The sequence below is a fragment of the Lepisma saccharinum genome, unplaced genomic scaffold, assembly GCF_977018435.1.
Source record: "Lepisma saccharinum unplaced genomic scaffold, izLepSacc3.1 HAP1_SCAFFOLD_608, whole genome shotgun sequence".
In the NCBI taxonomy this organism is placed as follows: domain Eukaryota; kingdom Metazoa; phylum Arthropoda; class Insecta; order Zygentoma; family Lepismatidae; genus Lepisma; species Lepisma saccharinum.
This window is the reverse complement of record NW_028143281.1, coordinates 39,082-58,337: the sequence shown is the minus strand read 5'-3', so window position 1 is coordinate 58,337 and position 19,256 is coordinate 39,082. Positions and strand designations below refer to the sequence as shown.

The 19,256-nt window shown below is 34.7% G+C and overlaps 1 protein-coding gene across 1 annotated transcript in view; it reads left to right on the top strand.

The window, feature by feature from the left end:
* Nucleotides 1–11,696: 11,696 nt before the first annotated feature.
* The window catches only part of LOC145983064 (protein sidekick-1-like), a gene marked incomplete at its 3' end in the record, with an annotated part of 28,239 nt that continues 20,679 nt past the window's right edge, over nucleotides 11,697–19,256 (top strand). Inside the window, exons 1-2 of the mRNA XM_083116340.1 lie at nucleotides 11,697–11,754; nucleotides 13,172–13,290. Of these exons, the coding sequence (XP_082972466.1) occupies nucleotides 11,697–11,754; nucleotides 13,172–13,290 (177 nt within the window). The remainder of the gene's footprint in view (nucleotides 11,755–13,171; nucleotides 13,291–19,256) is intronic.

Here is a 19,256-nt window from a genome sequence, read left to right as displayed (position 1 = left end):
TGTTTAAAATCTATTTAGTCGTGAATTAGTAACATGCTGCCCAGGAAGATTGATGTTTTTTTTCTATAGTTGTCGACGAGTAATTTCAATTAGTTTTTACTGTTAGTTTTAGTTATTTCTGATTGTGCTTTTTAAATATTATGCGTCGGGAGGATAATTTTTTTATTATTATTTTCTTTTTTTAGACATTTAACACTCACAAGTAGGTATACTGTGCGATTAAAGTTTTTTGAACCAATGGCATTAATTTACCTATCCAATTTCGGCTACTACTAAGTGGTAAATTTTAAGATGTTGAAAGCTCTTTTTAATTAGTTTAGAACGATTGCAAAGGTCGACGTGCAAAATTCTTATTTACGGTATCTAAAGAATGTCCTTCAATTAATTTAAAGAAATTGTTAAATTCTCTCGAATTTCAATACATTCAACTGTCAGGGTGAAGTACTACTATTGCAATATATAACGAACTTCATATTCTGTAGCTTATTTCTTCGATTTTTTGAGGAGACCTGAGAGATATCTGATATATTTTCCATAATTTTACTGAAGGGAATCCCGAAAATTTCAAACTACATTTTCTCTCAGGAAACTGTGGAGCGAGGCCGCACATAACGGAAGATATTCCAGTCAATGAAAAGAGGAAAATAGTTGAATGTTCGGAGTAAATCCAAAAGAGCTGAATTTTTGGTCAGTTATTACATCACTACTTGGAGTGCAAAATTCCAACGCAGACTCTTACTTACTGGCCTGTATCTTCGAAACTAATGACCGAAAGTAGAAAATCTTCTTTCAGTCTTGCTCTTCATTAGATGGATGGACTACACAAAAGGTTCTGTTTCATTTCTCCTAATGTGGATGGTTGTAATTTAAATAATCATATTTTGAAATGTATTTCTCTAGTTGGTTTTATAGTTTTTGCCTTTTAACGTTTAAATAAATTAAATGACAGGAAATTGTTTAGAATAAAAGTTGTGGCCTAAATTTTAATATTTAAAACGATATAAGATTAAAAGTATTCTCATTAAGATGATATAGCCTAATATTATATCGTCCAAATGGAGGATACTACAAATAAAGTGTGTCTCTTAACAACAATATTTTTAAATGACCGACGACAAAGTCCTGATTTATTTACTTTTGGTAAAAATAAGATGCTTGGTAATATTATACAGGGTTATTACAAATGATTGGAGCGGTGTCATGAGTTTACTGTAGCTATAATATTTGACATATTGGCATGAAATTTTACAGTAATGTAGAAAAACTGAAAAAGTGTTCTTGTCGTGCAGGGGTGTTTCAGATTTTTGTCGGGAGAGCGCAGCACTGAGCAGGGAGTAAAGATATCGACAGGCGCTGAGAAATATTATTCTGTGCTGGAATTTCATGCATATCAGTCAGTCAAAATAGTGCAACGACAATTTATAACAAATTTTCAGAAACATGCACCAAGTGCATTATCACTATAAACAACTTTTTCACATAAAACATTCTCTTCCATCAGTTGTGGCATTCGTGTAGCAAACTCCTTGCGAACCATTTCGTCATTCGGCGTGAGGGCCTACCCATTGGTTTCCCCTTATAGAGGCATCCCCTAGTTGTAAACAGTGCATACCAGCGCCGAATAGAGTTGGCACTCGGTGCATCTTTCTGGAACTTTGTTATAAAGTGCCGTTGCACTGTTTTGACAGACTGATATGCATGAAATTACAGCACAGAATAAGCTTTCTTAGCGCCTGTTTACTCACTGTTCAGTGCTGCGCTCTCCCGACAGAAATTCGGAACATACCTGCAAGAGGAGAAAACTTTTTCAGATTTTCTACATTACTGTAAAATTTCATGCCAATATGTCAAATATTATAGCTACAGCAAACTCATGAAACTGCTTAAATCATAACCATAACTCTGTATATTTTAGGTATTTTCAGTGGAGAAGCCCAATGTCTATCTGAGCGTGCTTACGGGCACCATTTTGAGAAGAGTCTGCAATATTAGACATTTTACCATTTGATACAAGTATTGCGGGAAGAGTGACACATATCAACGTCTGGTGTTATCAGAAATGCCTCAAATATTGTAAAAGTTTAATAGAAATCAACAGGCTATATCGTATCAATCCCTAAGATTATATGTTTATTTTATTTAAGTCTCTCTGAACGCTTCATGTTGACCAGGGCATTCACTTGTTTTTGTCAGTTGTCTCAACCTCTGAGGCATGTTTACAATGCATTGTGTTGTGCCATGCAAACCTCCTGAGCATTCAGGAAACAGGTAATACTTCTGGTTATAGAGTCAGCGGTTTGCATGGTAGCAATTAAATAACACGATTCGGCATAGAGGAAGAGCTCGATGGCCTAGGAATATAGAGGTGAGACAAGCTGAGAGGGGAGTGACTTTTGGGATTGAGTGGGGAGAGAAGAGGTGGTCAGCAAGGCAGTAGGTCAGAAGTGGAACGACGCTCTGGTCGACGAATTGGAGAAGCTTACAGAGGACTTCGCTTATTTGATTCAGCTAAAGACTTCAGATAGACAGGTAATTATCCTAACACCCAGCCATGATTCAGGTTCAACGGTTCAGAAAACCCAACGAGTGACCATTGCCTTTTCTGTAGTTTAGTTCCTTAGTCTGATTTTTTACCTTTCGCATAGCCAAGCGTTAACTCGTCATGCCAATGACGAGTGGTCTCATCAAGAGGATGAATGATGAGTAGTTTACATCACCCCAGCAATTAATTGGTTAACAGTTTAGGTATTCATAAGATCCCACGAACTTTAAGGTTCGTTACGTGGTGGAGATTAGCGGGTCTTTTCATTTTTTCAGAAATGAAAAGAAGTTGTTAACCTATTCAACCCCACCCCAAATTTTGTTATGTGGTGAAGATTTGGACTTCTCATCCATTTCCTCGGAAATGCAATGAGAAAATAGAATGTTATCAAGTAGAGGTTTCAACAATTAGTTTTAAATTTAAACCCACCACAAAATTTTGCTCACTTGTTTAGTTTTTTTTAGCATGTCCTTGCCATATTTGATTTTAAAAATACATAGGGATTAAAGTTTTTTTTTACATTAATGGGGGAGAAGAATTTATATGCCATGATGGATGTTTAGTTTAACATGAGGATGAATGCGATGAAATTTATCGACCTCAAGTCTGGGTCGGTAATCAGCGAAATGTAAAATGCAGAGGAACCTGCGCCCTAACTCTGTCGCGGTTACCCGCGTCGGGCTGGCGCTTTGGTATCAGGAGCGTCCGGCATTCCGCGTGGCGGAAGGTTCGATGTCGGGTTTCAGGCAGCCACATTTTGCCAAAAATGCGGTCGGCCAGGAACGTCCGTGGACGTTTCCCTATCATTCCGCTCCTGGTAGCACCATGGCTACGACAAATTCCCACCTGGAAATTTTTTTACCATCCAGAATTTTAGATAAGGAATAAGGATAAGGCATTTAGATTTGATGATTTCTTGCATTGACAGTGATTTTAGAACATAAGATGTAGGAAATTTTTTTATATGATCTTGGATACGAAAATTATAACAACGTTGGTTATGAGGATGCAGTAAGCTACAGTAAACAGTAAACGATTTTACCTTTAACATTTTAATTAATTAATAACGTGGATTAAAAGTGGATTTTAAAGTTATATTATGAATGAGGAAAATAAATTAGATTTTATTGACTCTGACTCAGTGGCACTATGGTGCATTTTAAGGAGTCATGGCACAGAGTATGCTTGTTTGAGTCAATATTTTGTTTTTGTTATTATTATTAATAGAATTTCCTTAAAAGTTTGATTTAAATTTGGTTTAAAACTGACCGTAACTTGTAAATCATTTAGAATGCTTGAACTATGACTGCTAAGATTATTGCAACGAGGATATTACATTTTTATATATATATATATATAGTTTTGGGAACGAATAAGGCCCCGAGGACCACTCATTTATATTCTTAATGACTGAAGTCTCCTAGCACCTCATGAAGGGAGCTTAGATTAAGGAGATAGTCAAGTTCATACGAGATAGTCACTTGCCTTACGTTACCTTAACTTACTAATACATTGCCTGAAAATTTTAATCCATGTTAATATGTAAAGAGACGAAACGCCAATTATATTCCTCGACCCGCTGTACAATGTTCGTACCGTGATTTAGGATATAAACCGCCCGATTAATTAAAAGTTCTAGTTGAGAAGTAATAGATGTATAAATAGGCTGCAGTGACGAGAGATGTCCGTACAAAGGTAAGCAGCAGTGACGAGAATGAGTCCGTAAACATATATACATATACTTATATGCTTTAAGCAAAGTTAGGCACAGCCAACTTATTTTGAATAACTAGAAGAGTATTACGAGAGCATTACACGGCGTGGACGTTTCTCACATATTAACGAGATTTTTTTTGTTAATATATATTTTTATATTTTTTTTCCTGTCCGAAACATTGTTTCGTTTGACAGTTGATTATTTATCCTTAGCACGTTGTAGCTTCGAAAGTTAAAAACTTTAAAATGTAGTTTGTTTTAAATTTTTATAAGTATTAATATTTTTGCTCCAAGTTACGGCATTTATTAAAGTGAAACAGGTCTAATATTTTAATCCACTCACGTGATATAATAATAATTTATAATAAAATGGCACTAATAATATTAAAGGTTAAAAGCAGACTTATTATTTAATAATGTGCTTTAGGCACAAAAGTTTTTTGCAGTATGTAATAATATTAGCTCAGCGAATACATCACTAGAATTTTATAGTTACTCTTTAGAAGAAGGTATATGATTATATTAGCAAAGTTTATTTTAAGCGCCAATTATGAGAATATTTATATTATATTAATATGTAGACGTCGACGTCAAGATTTTATTGCGCTCCAATAACAAGTATTTTCCTTCGGATATTGGATAGCTACCGATAATCCTGGAAATCCATTCTGCCATCGCAGAATGATAATGATTAAACCACAACGGTTTTAGTTTCTAACTTTGCCACAATAATATGATAAGCATATTTTAGAATGAGTTGAGAGAATTAAAGATTCTTCAAGTTTTAGTGATGTTAGTATTTTAATGCATTTAAAGATTGCATAAATAATAAATATTATTTTATTTCAGGTAGTCAGGAGTAAATCAGTCTCAATTTTTTCCCTTACCTTATACCTCAGTACGGTTCGATTGATTTTAAGTATTTAAAAATAAAGATAACACCTGAAATTAAATAAGATAAGTTTGCAGTAAAATTTAAAATAAGATAAGTTAAACAGTGCTAATAAATTTAGAGAATAAATAAATTATATCAAATAAATAAATTACGCAAATAAAGTGAGCCTAGAGTCAGGAATAATTAAAGTTGAGTTGAAATACCTACTAATTTAGACTAGGCAGGCTTAAAGTACGTGTTAGTTTTGAAGAACTGTTTGTTTTGATTGCCTAAGCAACATGAAAATCATTGGGATTTTAGTTATTTTAAACGGATTTCTTTTATACGTAAAAGCTTCAAATTTTATTTAACTGTTGAACACGTCCTTTGACTATCCTTATATTATAATTACAAGTTTATTATTAATAACATTTATTATTAGTATTTTTATAATTTTCATAATTTGTTACTGTCAATGTCAACGCAAGAAATTTATTACTTATGACCATGAGTGTACCAACGAATTACCATTAAGCAAACTTAATAATGATTCACCGTCCATTGACCAGATTTACGACGATGTTGCATCAATGCTTGAAGTGGTACCATTGTAAACGAGTCACCCGCCAATTCCCCCACCCCTTCCTCCGTCCGTTATTATTCAATCCAGTACACAAAACGGAGTTAAGGATGTATCCCGAAATATTTTAGTCACCAAAGACGACATTTTAGATTTGCCGAAGAATATTGTATCTGTTAAAGATAGAGTTGAGGAGTTTGCCTTAAGCAAGGGTCCAAGTTTTGTTCAAAACAGTCGAAAAATTGAAAGTGAATTGACTATTTCACCCTGTGTCCAGCCAGTTGTAAAAGTTAAAGATTTATTTGTGAATCAGTCAACAGCTAAAGTCGAGAAAGTTCCAAATGTCACTCTAAAAGCAGAAAGTAAGCCAAATTCTCAGGTTTCCGAACCTGTTGTATCTTTCACGGATCATATTTTTTACGACTATACTTTTGCCTGGAATTTTATTATTCATTGCGTTCTAAAATTTTAAGTTATAATCCATTTTTTAGGTTTGATTGTACTTTATGCAAGGTTTATTAGTCATTTGTTTTATTAGCACCTTCCCAAGTCTTGTTATTGTATGATCACGGAAGTGGTCGAGTTTATAAACACGCTGTCGCAAGCGCGACGTATTTTTCTCCTTCTCCATCTCGCCTATGACGTAATTTCAAAAGTCCTTGACTTCATTTCGAATTCTCGCAGCTCTTACTAAACCCTGTTCGTAGTAATTTAAAGTTTTGTAAACATTCACGCATCATTCAGCGCGTCAGCGAATCATCGCCTTTCATTTTCTTCCTCCGCGTGTTGGAATGTTAGCTTTGCCCGCTGCTCAAAGCAACGATATTTTTTTTTGTCCGCTATTCGGACGGAACCCGAACTTACCCGAAGTCGCCGTCACGGCGGCGAGCCTGCGAGTTTTCTCGCTGTAGCGGTTGAGAAATTTTCAGTTACGTACAGCGACCACAAAATGCAACGTTGCACTACTTAGAATATCTGATGTTAGCAAATTCCGTCCTCCGCGTTTACGCCTTCCAGAGCACGTTGGTAGCTCAGAAAAACTTAGCATACACTTTGCTTATTTTTTTTCGAACCAGTTGCGTTCGCTCATTATAATTTTGAGGGTACCAGTTTAGTTACGCATATAGCCATTAGAATTTGATTTTCACGACAGAATTTCATGTAAACAATGTTAGGGATATTTTTTGTTACATAGATAAATTTTGCCATAAAACGTCGCATTTAGGTACTGCAGACTAATCATGACCTATAATTTTAACTAAGGAACAACAAGACGAATTTTTTTTGTTTTTCTCGCAAAATTTCGCAGTTTTTGTTATAGAGATATTTATAGTAAGTAAATTTTTGGGAAATTGACGCATTTTTCATTAGAATCAGGATAAAGATAAACGAAATTTTGATACAATCAGGGAAATTTTACAAAAGTGCAATTTTAGCACTTTATGCACATAGAGTAATCAAAATTGTTAGCAACAAGCCCAGGCTAAGTGATTAGCACAGGCATGTCCAGCAAAAGTCGTCACGGAACCGTTAGCCTTTCCAAATTTAAACAGTGTGGTTTACCACAAATGTTAGAATTAGAGAATTTATTATTATTATTAATATTTATTATTAGCAAATTTAGTTCATTTACCCAATTTGCACTTTATTTGACATTGCAGCAATAAATTCATTACTTCTTACTGATTAACTTCATGTTAATTTTAGTACAGTAGGTAATAATTAGTAATTCGTATTTATATTTTAATATATTGCATAACTATCCTCGATCTAATTTTGTTTGGACAAACCTAAGGGATTGACGCACCGAGTTGTTAAATTTCTTTTGTTTAAAGAAAATTTGAAATTGAGAAAGTTTTTTATTATCTTTATTGTGTTTAAAATTTGAATTTTACCTTTTTCATTCCCTGATGCTATATTTGTTACCACCTGGAGTTTCAACGAAAGACAGAAGTAACATCTACTGAATTTTTTGTTTTACATTGCATATTAATGAACCACGGCAAATTGCACCGGCCTATCATTTATTAGGAGGCCATTAGAGGCTTGCCAAAGCAACCTCTTAGGACACTAATAGCTTGCTTTGCGCAACTCAAATTTTATATATATTTCCTTTTTTAAGGGTTCACAACATAATAATTTTTTTTACATTTAAACAGAATTCAGAACATGCTTGCAACACTTACTTTTGTTTAATTCTACATTTTGTAATTTTGAAGTGAAGTCTATTACTGACAATAAATTATTTCAGTTTATCAGAACACGTAATGGTATTTTAATATCAGGCTCAGGTCAATTTATTGTCATTCAGAATTTGAATAATAATTTGAACACCCACAGATCTATTCAGATTAACGAGGGGCAATCTATATTTTTTAACTACCAGGATTTTTCTCAGATTATTGTTAATCAACAAATTTTACATACAAGAATTTTAGCTTTTGAACAGGTAAAAATGAAGGAAATTGAATTATTACTTAATATTCCCAAGAATTTATCTGATTTCACTATTCCCCAATGGACTCCGCTTGAACTTGCCTTAAGGCAACTTAATCAATCTATTAGTAAGGGCATTTCTTTTCAGGAATTAGTGTTAAACCCTTTGCCCATGTCTATATTAGTATTTATTATTTGGAATTTATTATTAACATCAGTATTAGGGTATTATTTGTATAAGCACCATCAGCTTGCGAGACAAGTTAATTCAGAGCAGCATAGTAATAATTAATAAGTTAAGGCAACACATCAATCATGGACATTAATAGTTTAATTACGGTTGTATATTTTATTTAAATTTTCCTTATTTATTTTCAAAGAGTTATGGCAATTATTTAATCAATTTATTTTAATTTTATTTTATTTTGTTGAGGCAATTGAATTTAATTTTAAGACAAGGCAATGGAAATGAGTTTGGTTTTGTGTGCATAAACGTGAGTTATATTTACCGATCCTTTGCAATTTCCTTTCTTTATTATAATTTTCCCTTGTTTAACCTAAACTGTCTATACGGAACAACGTGGACAAGCAATGCCTACATTAATCTTGGGCATTTTGTATGAAGGACTTCCGCAGAAGCTACCATGCAGAAATACTCATCACCATATTACAATGAAGCATGCAGACATTTTCTTCTACAAGACGACTACATTTTTTTCGGAAAGCCTATATTCAACCAGGAACTTTCCAGTTTAGTGTCACAGACTATCAACGACACCTAGTGAAGGAACCAGATAAAGTTTCCCTCCGCACTGTTTCCAGTTGGGACAAATTTTTCCCATTTCCCAAGTTTTACGGGTAATTTATCACACTCTTTACATTGCCCAAATTAAGTCAAGACGAAAAGCAATATGAAGAAGAAGAGAAGTAGAGAGAACATATATTCTACAAGCAGCAGTTTCGGTCACAACAATAAGTACAGAATTGTTGTTCAAATTGTGCCACAGTGTTTTCCCACACATACGCATGCAAGCTTATGTCATGTGTATTCATGTGAATATTTACCGTGCATTATGGAAAACAATACTTTTCCATGGCCCTTCTATACATCTTCAGTTTCGTACCATGCATGCTAGCCAGTTTTTACATGCATTATAGTTTACTTTACATTACAAGGAGACGACAAGCGCCAGTTGTGTCAAAGTATCCAACGATAGCAATTAGTGTGTTAATTTTTTTTAAGAAGACAATTTTTATTATGGATAACCAAACGAACATGTAAGAAATAGACAAGCATAACTACAGCACTTTCGAACATTTCAGGAAGCATGCTTTAGTGCCAATGTTTTATGCATATGTTTATCCCAAGCAGTAAATTTTTGTTCACCTACCAGGAACATCGAAAGCGACACATTTGTTCGCAGAACATTTTCGGATATTTATCATCAGAGTAGACATTTGGTGGATACGTGCAAGATTTTGTGTGCAGTTACACACGAGTATGTACAAGGCTATATAAAATACAAACAGTTTTCTGTGTAATTAATTGTGTGCATCAAGTATTTTTAATCAAACACCGGAATACGCAAGATAGCCAGTGAAAGTTCATATATTTGAAGTAGTCATGAGTGAAGTGGCTACACATTTAGCAAAACATAGTACATGTTGGTGTACCCAGGCTCTTCTACAGGCAAAACAGTGCGATGTGTATATTGTGATAAGGTTACAGCGAACACCTGTGTTCTACATGCTAATTTACGATTGAACATACGTCTGTACTTACTTGTACACCTTTTTAAGGTTTTGTAGCTTATTTGAAGGGTCCCCAATGGGCTTACTTTCACGGAAACATTTTAACTCCAGTTTTCCTTGCGAGAACTACGACCATTTCAGGTCTTATTTACATGGGAAGCCAAGCCTTGCACAGACTATTGACCAAGCGCTCGCGAATGGGCAATTCTACATAACAAATTTTTCACATACGCACAAGTGTGGTATATCGCGAGTAATATCACTTAATGACATGAACTCTTGTAATTACTAGTCATATAATGGTATATAATATTGTTTTTACATTGTATAAACATACGAACTTGTTATTATTCATTATAATGTTTTAGGGAATATAAATTTTTTTTTAGGGATTAGGACAACAAGCGAAAGTTATGTTTTGTTGGTTTTATATTTTGTCTGTTTGTTTTTCTAAGAAAATACATGGAATTGGCGAACCTGGGTCATGTCAAGCTTTGCGATTTGACTTTTAAATTTTCAACATAGAACATTTTCTCCGCGGCGTCAGAACGTATCAATCCCTAAGATTATATGTTTATTTTATTTAAGTCTCTCTGAACGCTTCATGTTGACCAGGGCATTCACTTGTTTTTGACAGTTGTCTCAACCTCTGAGGCATGTTTACAATGCATTGTGTTGTGCCATGCAAACCTCCTGAGCATTCAGGAAACAGGTAATACTTCTGGTTATAGAGTCAGCGGTTTGCATGGTAGCAATTAAATAATACGATTCGGCATAGAGGAAGAGCTCGATGGCCTAGGAATATAGAGGTGAGACAAGCTGAGAGGGGAGTGACTTTTGGGATTGAGTGGGGAGAGAAGAGGTGGTCAGCAAGGCAGTAGTTCAGAAGTGGAACGACGCTCTGGTCGACGAATTGGAGAAGCTTACAGAGGACTTCGCTTATTTGATTCATCTAAAGACTTCAGATAGACAGGTAACTATCCTAACACCCAGCCATGATTCAGGTTCAACAGTTCAGAAAACCAAACGAGTGACCATTGCCTTTTCTGTAGTTTAGTTCCTTAGTCTGATTTTGTACCTTTCGCATAGCCAAGCGTTAACTCGTCATGCCAATGACGAGTGGTCTCATCAAGAGGATGAATGATGAGTAGTTTACATCACCCCAGCAATTAATTGGTTAAGAGTTTAGGTATTCATAAGATCCCACGAACTTTAAGGTTCGTTACGATATTTGAAAAAAAAATAGTTTTGTAGAAAAGGAGGAGCAGTGGTTATATCTATTTGTAACATTTTATAAGAATAACTGTAGGTTCGAAGTCTTAATAATTTTCGAAGCAAACCATATTATTTAATAATGTATTTTAAGGTCATGAAATGTTTCTTAGAATACTCAATTTAAACTTCATATGAACTGATCCCTTTAAAACTATTCTTTAATATTTATAAAGTTCATAGAAAGGTTTTTTTCACTGTAATAAAATTCTACTAAAATTACAAAATTCTAACTTTATGTTTTCTAAAGTCCGTTATCTTTATGGATTTTGGGCTGCTGAGTCGAGAAATAATAGTCAAATATCGTTGCCTCTATTTTTCAAGAAAAATCGACATATATCTTGTACGTGTATGGTATTGTGTCTAATGAAACACAAGGCAAGGACGTCTCTGTTTACACTCGTTTCCCAATGTATGAAACCTGTTGTAGTCTCTATCTGCAAGGTTCAGCAAATACACATCATGTGTATCATCGATAACTTTATGTGAAAGCACGAAAGCAAGGCAGGTATTTTGTATAGGTCATGTTTCGACACTACATGCAGAGGCCTACACGAGACTCGGAGGAAACCCTTCTACAAGGTATTGCGCCTGAGATAATATGCAACACGCCCGGCAAGCCAAGTGATGGACATTGCGCAAGCGAGCTTCCCTGTAGACGAATCAACAGGCCTTGATGCCTGCAGGTTTTTATCTTTACCCGGGTACTAATAAGTCACGTGAGACCCGATGTAGTTCCTGCAGTCAGACGCGAGCCCCACCGTCAGCATAGTCAACGGCCATTCTATTTCACTACGTTCATTATGTTCATTTTAAGTTACTTTTCTGGTTTTCAAATTGTAAATCTTCTCTTGGTTTCATATTTACGTCGTTTGTTAAAATATGTGGGCCAGAACTACCTGATATTTGCACCCGTCTGAAGATACAAGCTAACAATTATATTTTGCATCCTGTTACTATGAATGCGGTCTGTAGAACTAGATAACTCGCAGCAACCTGAGCAAGAGAGGATTTGTTGAAGTAGATGGCAATATGCAAAACAAAATAAATACTGATTTAATGATGCATTTATCTACACCCGTGCTTTACTGTTCAGCAACACGTGATGTCACAAATATAATGGTTGAAAGAAGTACTGTATTTCACCTAAATTGAGGATAACATTCAATAAGAATGAATTTTACCAAAACAAATGAAGCTAGATCAGTGACTTAGTGGTCACTTAGATCTTGAGCAACTAATTCGGATATAAAATTTGCAAAATTACAAAAGAGAGAAAATCTGTAGCAACCACCAACAACGCAATGTTCCAAAATGTATTTACGATGGCAATTTTGAAGACACTTGGTTCGTACTCCTTTACGCGTGTCAGTAATGCAAATGTTTTCTAGCACGAAGTAAATCTCTGCAATATCAAATTGATGAACGTGAACAACATTTCAAGTTCTCCACGAACAGTGTAGAATCTAAATGTTGACAACAGTAACTGTATCACTCATGTATCGGGAGACCGGAATGACAGAAATGAAATGAAATGTAGATGGGTCTTGGAAGCTTACAAGGCCTGCCAGTTACCCTTGGGTTTTCGATTCTTTACGGTTGAAAAACCAGGCACACAGTTCTTACTCGATGTAGATGGGTCTTGGAAGCTTACATGGCCTGCCAGTTACCCTTGGGTTTTCGATTCTTTACGGTTGAAAAACCAGGCACACAGTTCTTACTCGCTGCCTCGCCAGGCAGGACAAGTAGTGAAGCCCGACTTGTCAACTAGGTGGGCACAGGAGACGAATCGGGCTGCTGTGCAGCACTCTGGCTACTTGGTCTTGGGTTATGGCATTTTCAATCCAGTGTTATTACTATTGCTGTATCAGGATGTTTGAGGAGTGAAGGAAAAATGTATGAGCTATCACTACTTCATTGTTCACATTTGTATGTAATGAATGCTATAATGTACAGATATTTAATATTCCATCATTGCACTTAATTCTGTTCCTCTCAGAACCGTCAGCAGTGGTCAATCTCCGAGTAACCAGAAAGGATGCCGAGGAGGTAGAACTCCAGTGGAATAAACCTCTTTACAGTGGAAGGAACATTCGTCTCTACGAAGTGAGTTACGAGGTAGGCAAGATAAGAAAGTATAAATTTAGTGAAATAACATTATATTTTTCGTTCACATGTAAATTCATTATGATGCCCTGAAAGGAAATGAAATATTTGGGAACTCTGTACAATGGCAATTTATTTACTTTTGATTTTACTACAAATTTACTTGATCGAAATAAAAAGAATTCTTCTAGCTTTGGTACCGAGCATACGTATCGATTTTAGACCCTATTTAATTTTGGACATCTCCAATTTACAGATTTTGAATATACATTAAAAAAAATATCTAGCTGCAATTCGAGCCAACCTTGTGTTTTTCGATTTCAATGTATTGGGCTTTTCACGTAAGTATAGTGATTTCCCGAATAAGAGTTGTTTTTGTTATCCGTGATAGTACGGGACTTTGCCGTCAGCGAACCCTTTTTGTTCGGAAAGTAAGTTACGGCTGTGGCTAATAGAGAGTAGGTGGTGTGTATATTTGTATATATACAGATGATCTACTTTAGCCTCAAAACAGATTGCCTGTTGAAATAACCTAACTTCGATCAAAGAATGGAAAATAATTTTTGAACAAACTTGGACTATACCTATCTTCGCAAGCATCAGCTACAGCGAGGCCGGGCTTGCACGCTAAACGATGCCCATTAAACTTCCCCACCACAAACGACAACTCCTTATTATGGCACTGTAGTAGATGGAAACTAGCTGTTCTAGGCTATCTTTCTTACTCAATTATTGCGATCTATTCATTAACTATTTTATCCAGTATTATGTAAATTATTGATCAAAATTAGAAGAATATTTTTTGTTACTTGTTTTGTTTTTCTTTGAAACACTTACTTCTACCCCGCCTTTAACACTTAACTATTGAGATCTACCTTTTGAAACTGAATATAGGTGATTATCAATGTGCATTTAAACGTAAAAGATCAAGTGCAGATCAAACTTTTCACATTAGACAGACACTTGAGAAAAAGTGGAAATATAATCAAAATGTCCATCAGCTAATCATTGATTTCAAAAAAGCATATAATTCAGTCAAATGAGATAAATTATGTATTATATTACACTATTTTGGAATATCTAAGAAGCTTGTTAATATGATAAAAGTATGTAACATTGAAACAGAAAATAAAATTTTTGTGGGTATTAATATGTCTGACATATTTACAATTCATGATCGGTTAAATAAAACAAGGAGATGCATATTCACCACTGCTTTTATTTTTGCCTTAGAATACGAACGACTCAGCCGTTAGCATAATCAGATGATATAGAGTTACTGGGACATGATGTAAATCAAATTAAGAATAAAGCTAAACTATTTTTCAAAGCAGCTAAAGAGATAGGTTTGGAATTAAGCAAAGATAAAACTAAATATATGCTTACAGGCCGAAAGCAAGTGTTAGGTAATAATCAAAATCTAATTATTGATAACAAGTCGTTTGAACCAGTTTCCAAATTCAAGTACTTTGGAGTAATACTAACAAATGAAAATGATATTAAAGAGGAAATAAAATGCAGGCTTTGTTAAGGAAAGCATTTTCTATTCATAAACATTTGTTTTCTCGTTAAATATCTAAGAAGCTAAAAGTTAAAATATACAAAACAGAAATTTTGCCTGTAGTAATATATGGATGCGAAACTTGGTCCCTTACATTTAAAAACGAACATAAATTGAGAGTATTTGGAAAATAAATCCTTAGAAAATATTTAGGCCTAAAAGGGATGAGGAGACAGGCGAGAGGAGAAGGTTTCGTAATTTAGAAGTACATAATTTGTATTCACGTCCAGATATTATTAGAATGATTAAATCAAGAAGAATTAGGTGGGCAGGCCACGTGGCACGAATGAGAGAGGAAAGAAGAGTTTACAGAATTCTTGTTGGGAAACCTGATGGTAAGAGACCAATAGGAAGACTAAGACGATGATAGAAGAACAACGGTGAGATGGACCTAAAGGAAATCGGTAGGGATGGAAAGGAGTATATAGATTTTGCTCAGGATAGGGGCAGATGGAAGGCCTGTGTTGCTGCAGCCATGAACCTTCGAGTTTAAGAAGACTAAAGAGTCAATTAGTTATTAGAGCAAAAAATATGCTTATTTTATTTATTATTAGTTTTCAATGTCTTACTACTAGGTCTACGACTAGAAAGTATACAGTTCATGTAATGATGAAGGTATTTCAATTATTTTTTTCTTTTATTTGGCTTATTTTGCGTTTCCCTGCATGCATCTTGAGACTCGAGAGTATTTTTTTGGGCCTTGTGACTGTGATCTGTTTTGTTTTGTCTTAGTGCGTTAGTGAAGGAAGAGTGCACGAAAGCGTGCCCAACGTTCTGTGTAAATTGCGTGCCCTTGATCGTATTTGCTTGAACGGTTCATGCACTACGATCATGATGTGTGAGGATGTGCTTGCTTGCGCGACACCGAATAATTGGAATGCAGATAATTATATGGATGAATACTTGTGTGCATCCAGTGAATTTTAAGTTTTGTTATTTTAATGTTTTTTTGCTTGAACAAAATCCCATGTTGAACTTCGGTTGAATGTTTTCTTCTTTGTCAGACGTTTTCACGAAAATTTATAAATACCAAATGTATCTCCCCTATTAATTTGCATCTTAACCATTATTTAAAAAAATGCAAGAAATGAAAGCATAAATGCTTCGACATCAAACGAAAGACCACGACTTGCTCAACAAATATTGTATGATCATATGTATACATCATTGGATATATCAAATCAAGCATCTGGTATTCCTCATTTCTTCGCCAAACTGAAGCATCAAATCACAAATAGAATTCGCAGTATACTTGTGAGACATGTTATAAAAATATTTCTTACTTCATGATAGATGTATGTAAAGCCCCGCAATGAAATAGAAAAATATTACCATTCTACCAAAGTAAATTTTTAATGGTGATGACACCTCGCAATTGGATTATATTTATCACATTTTTTGTTTGCTAAGCATTTGATGAAAAACATCAACAGTTCAAGAATCAAAAGTCAGGATAGTTCCTTTGCAGCTCCTATTTGAACTTCGTGTGGAAATAACAAAATATGCAGTTTATCGTGGAAAAAGTTTTATCAAACTGCCTCCAAAAATTAAGAACAAGAAAGCGATATTGCTTGTTTGTTTCAGTTTCTTTTAATGTCACTTTTATGCATCTATGGGCTAATCAGTACAGGACTGTGATTTGAATCATTGTGCAATATGGTTCAACCGGGTGAAATCAAGAGTTTTAGAGATAAAGCAGGTCGTGCACCGTGGCTACGCTTACAGACAAAACACATGTTCCAGATGCTCCATACACTTTTCAAAAGCGCTAGGATACTTGCTTTACACTCGAATGAGTCTTCGTCGAAAATGATAAAATCCTATTCCACTTGCAATCTCTCATTTGACTCCCTTCGTGTGTGTATTTGCGCATGCGTGTGTCTGAAGGAATTACTGAGTGAATACATAGTTGGTTGTACAATTTATAGCTGTGTACATAATAATAATTTTACTTTCTTATTCCGATCCTCTTCTACCGATTGGTGTCGAGGTTTTGCAGAGAGCTCGCCATCTGTAACGATCTTCTGCCAACTTCCTTCCTTCACTCCACGAGATGTTCCTACTGGTCAGGATATCCTTCATTCCCTCATTCCATGTCCTACGTGGTTTTTCTTTCGGTCTCTTTGCATCCAATCATTCCATTCTTGCTTCCTATACCTGTTTAGGTATTCGATGTTCAGGCATTCTGCTGAGGTGTCGAAACCATCTGAGTTGTGCTTGCTCAACATCCTGATATATTGGTTTTGTGTTTAATGTTATTCTGATTGTTTGATTTCTGATTTTGTCCCTTTTGGTCTTTCCCACTGTTCTCCTCAAATATTTAATTTCTACTGTTTGTTAGTTTTGTTTTTGTTTTTCATTAATTATCCAGGATTCACTTCCATATATCAATATTGGTACATAAGTTGATTTGTACATAATAATTTTTGTTTTTGTGTTTTTTTTCCTTTTTCCCTTATAATCCTTTATTTATGGCATAATATATTAGTGTTTAATTCTTCATCTATTTTTCCATTACTATTGATTGTAACACCTAGATACTTAAAACTTTGTACTTGTTCCAGCTCTGAATCTTCAAGGTTATTATGCAGGGTTTTCTATTCTCCCTATCCTTAACACGGTTGTTTTATCTTTGTTTATTTTCATATATTTCTTTGACATATTACCATTTCATATTTCTAAATTTCTTCGTAGGTTTGATTGTGAATTTGGAAACAATACAATATCATCTGCATATAAAAGTTCAGATACGGTTTTCAGTTTCCAATTTCCTACATTGAATTTCCCTTATTTGGTTTTATTTCTTGGAGAACATCATCCATCAGAATGATAAACAAGTATAGGTATAAAATATCACCTTAGCTTACTCCTGTTGTTGTCATGAATTCCTCTGATATGTTATTGCCAGTTCTGACATAGCATTTATTTGTTTTGTAGAAACTTTGTATTTCTTCTACTAATTGTTTGTTTACATTGTTTTTCTTTAGGGTTTTCCATGGTTTTTACATGGCACCTATCGCAAGCCTTTTCCAAGTCTATAAAGCATAGATTTAAATCTTTATTGTATTCTATAACTTTCTCTATTACTTGCCTTACTGTAAATTTGTGATGTTGGACACCTCTACCTGGTGTGTCTCCTCTAATTTTTCCTCTATTTCTTGTCTTAGTCTAGTTTCCAAAATTCTTGAATAGACTTTGCCAGGCACACTGAGTAGTGAAATACCTCTGTGATTTCCGCATTCCCTGTTATCTCCTTTTATATTGGTATTAGTGTTGATATTTCCCAATCCTTCACTATCTTCTCTTCCTTCCATGCCACATTTATTATTCTGAGCAACAGATCTTCTCCTTCCTTTCCCATATACTTGATCATATCTGGTGCAATGCCATCATGACCAGCTGCCTTTCCTAGTTTCATTCTACTAATAGCTTTTTATCTCTTCCCGTGTAATTACTTCTTGTTCTACATCTAGGATATCTGGTTCTTCAGGCCTTCTCTCCTCCTCCTCTTCATTTCGTACGTTTCTTCCTTCATTTTCATTTCATAATTTTTGGAAGTAGTTTTCCATCTTTTCATTATTTCTTCAGAATTTGTTAATATTTTCTTATTTTCATCATATATAAATTTTAAAAGGCAATCTTTTTGTTTCCTCATGTTCTTCAAAACTTTGTAAAAAAGTTTTTGATTTTCTTTACGATTTTGTTCCATATTTCTTACAGATTGCTCCCACATTTCTTTCTTTGCCTGTTGAACCACTTTCTTTACTTTATCTCTGTGGTTTATATATTCTTCAAATGCCTCCAGAGTACCCACTGACAGGTATTTCTTCCATTTTCTTTCTTTTCTTTTACCTCTGCTTCTATTTCTGGATTCCACCAATTTGTTATCTTCTTCTTGCTTCCTACCCTAGATGTTCGACACACCAGTTCAGCTGCAGATATTATTGCCCCTTTCCATTTACTCCAGAGTTTTTCTAAATCCTCTTCTCTTTCTTCTACTTGCTCATTCGCTAGTTCTTCTTTCACTTTCTTCCTAAATTATTTTTCTCTTTCAACTTGTATACCTTTATCTATTCTCTTGTGTTGTAATTTATAGTTTTTTTCCTTCTATTCATCCTTGATGAATTACTTTTAACCCCTATGGTAATATCTAATATGAGAAGTTTATGATCAGTGCTTACTTCTGGCCCTCTTTAAACTCTTGCATCTCTTACGAACGTTTTCATCTCTCTCCGCACAATGATGTAATCTATTATAGATTTTTCATTTCTACTTGGTTCTTTTCTAGTATATTTGTGTATGTCTTTATATAATATACATAGTGTTGGTGACAATCATATCATTTATTACACAGAGTTCCAATAGTCACTCTCCATTGTTATTTATCACTTCTTCTCCATACTTTCCTATTACTTTT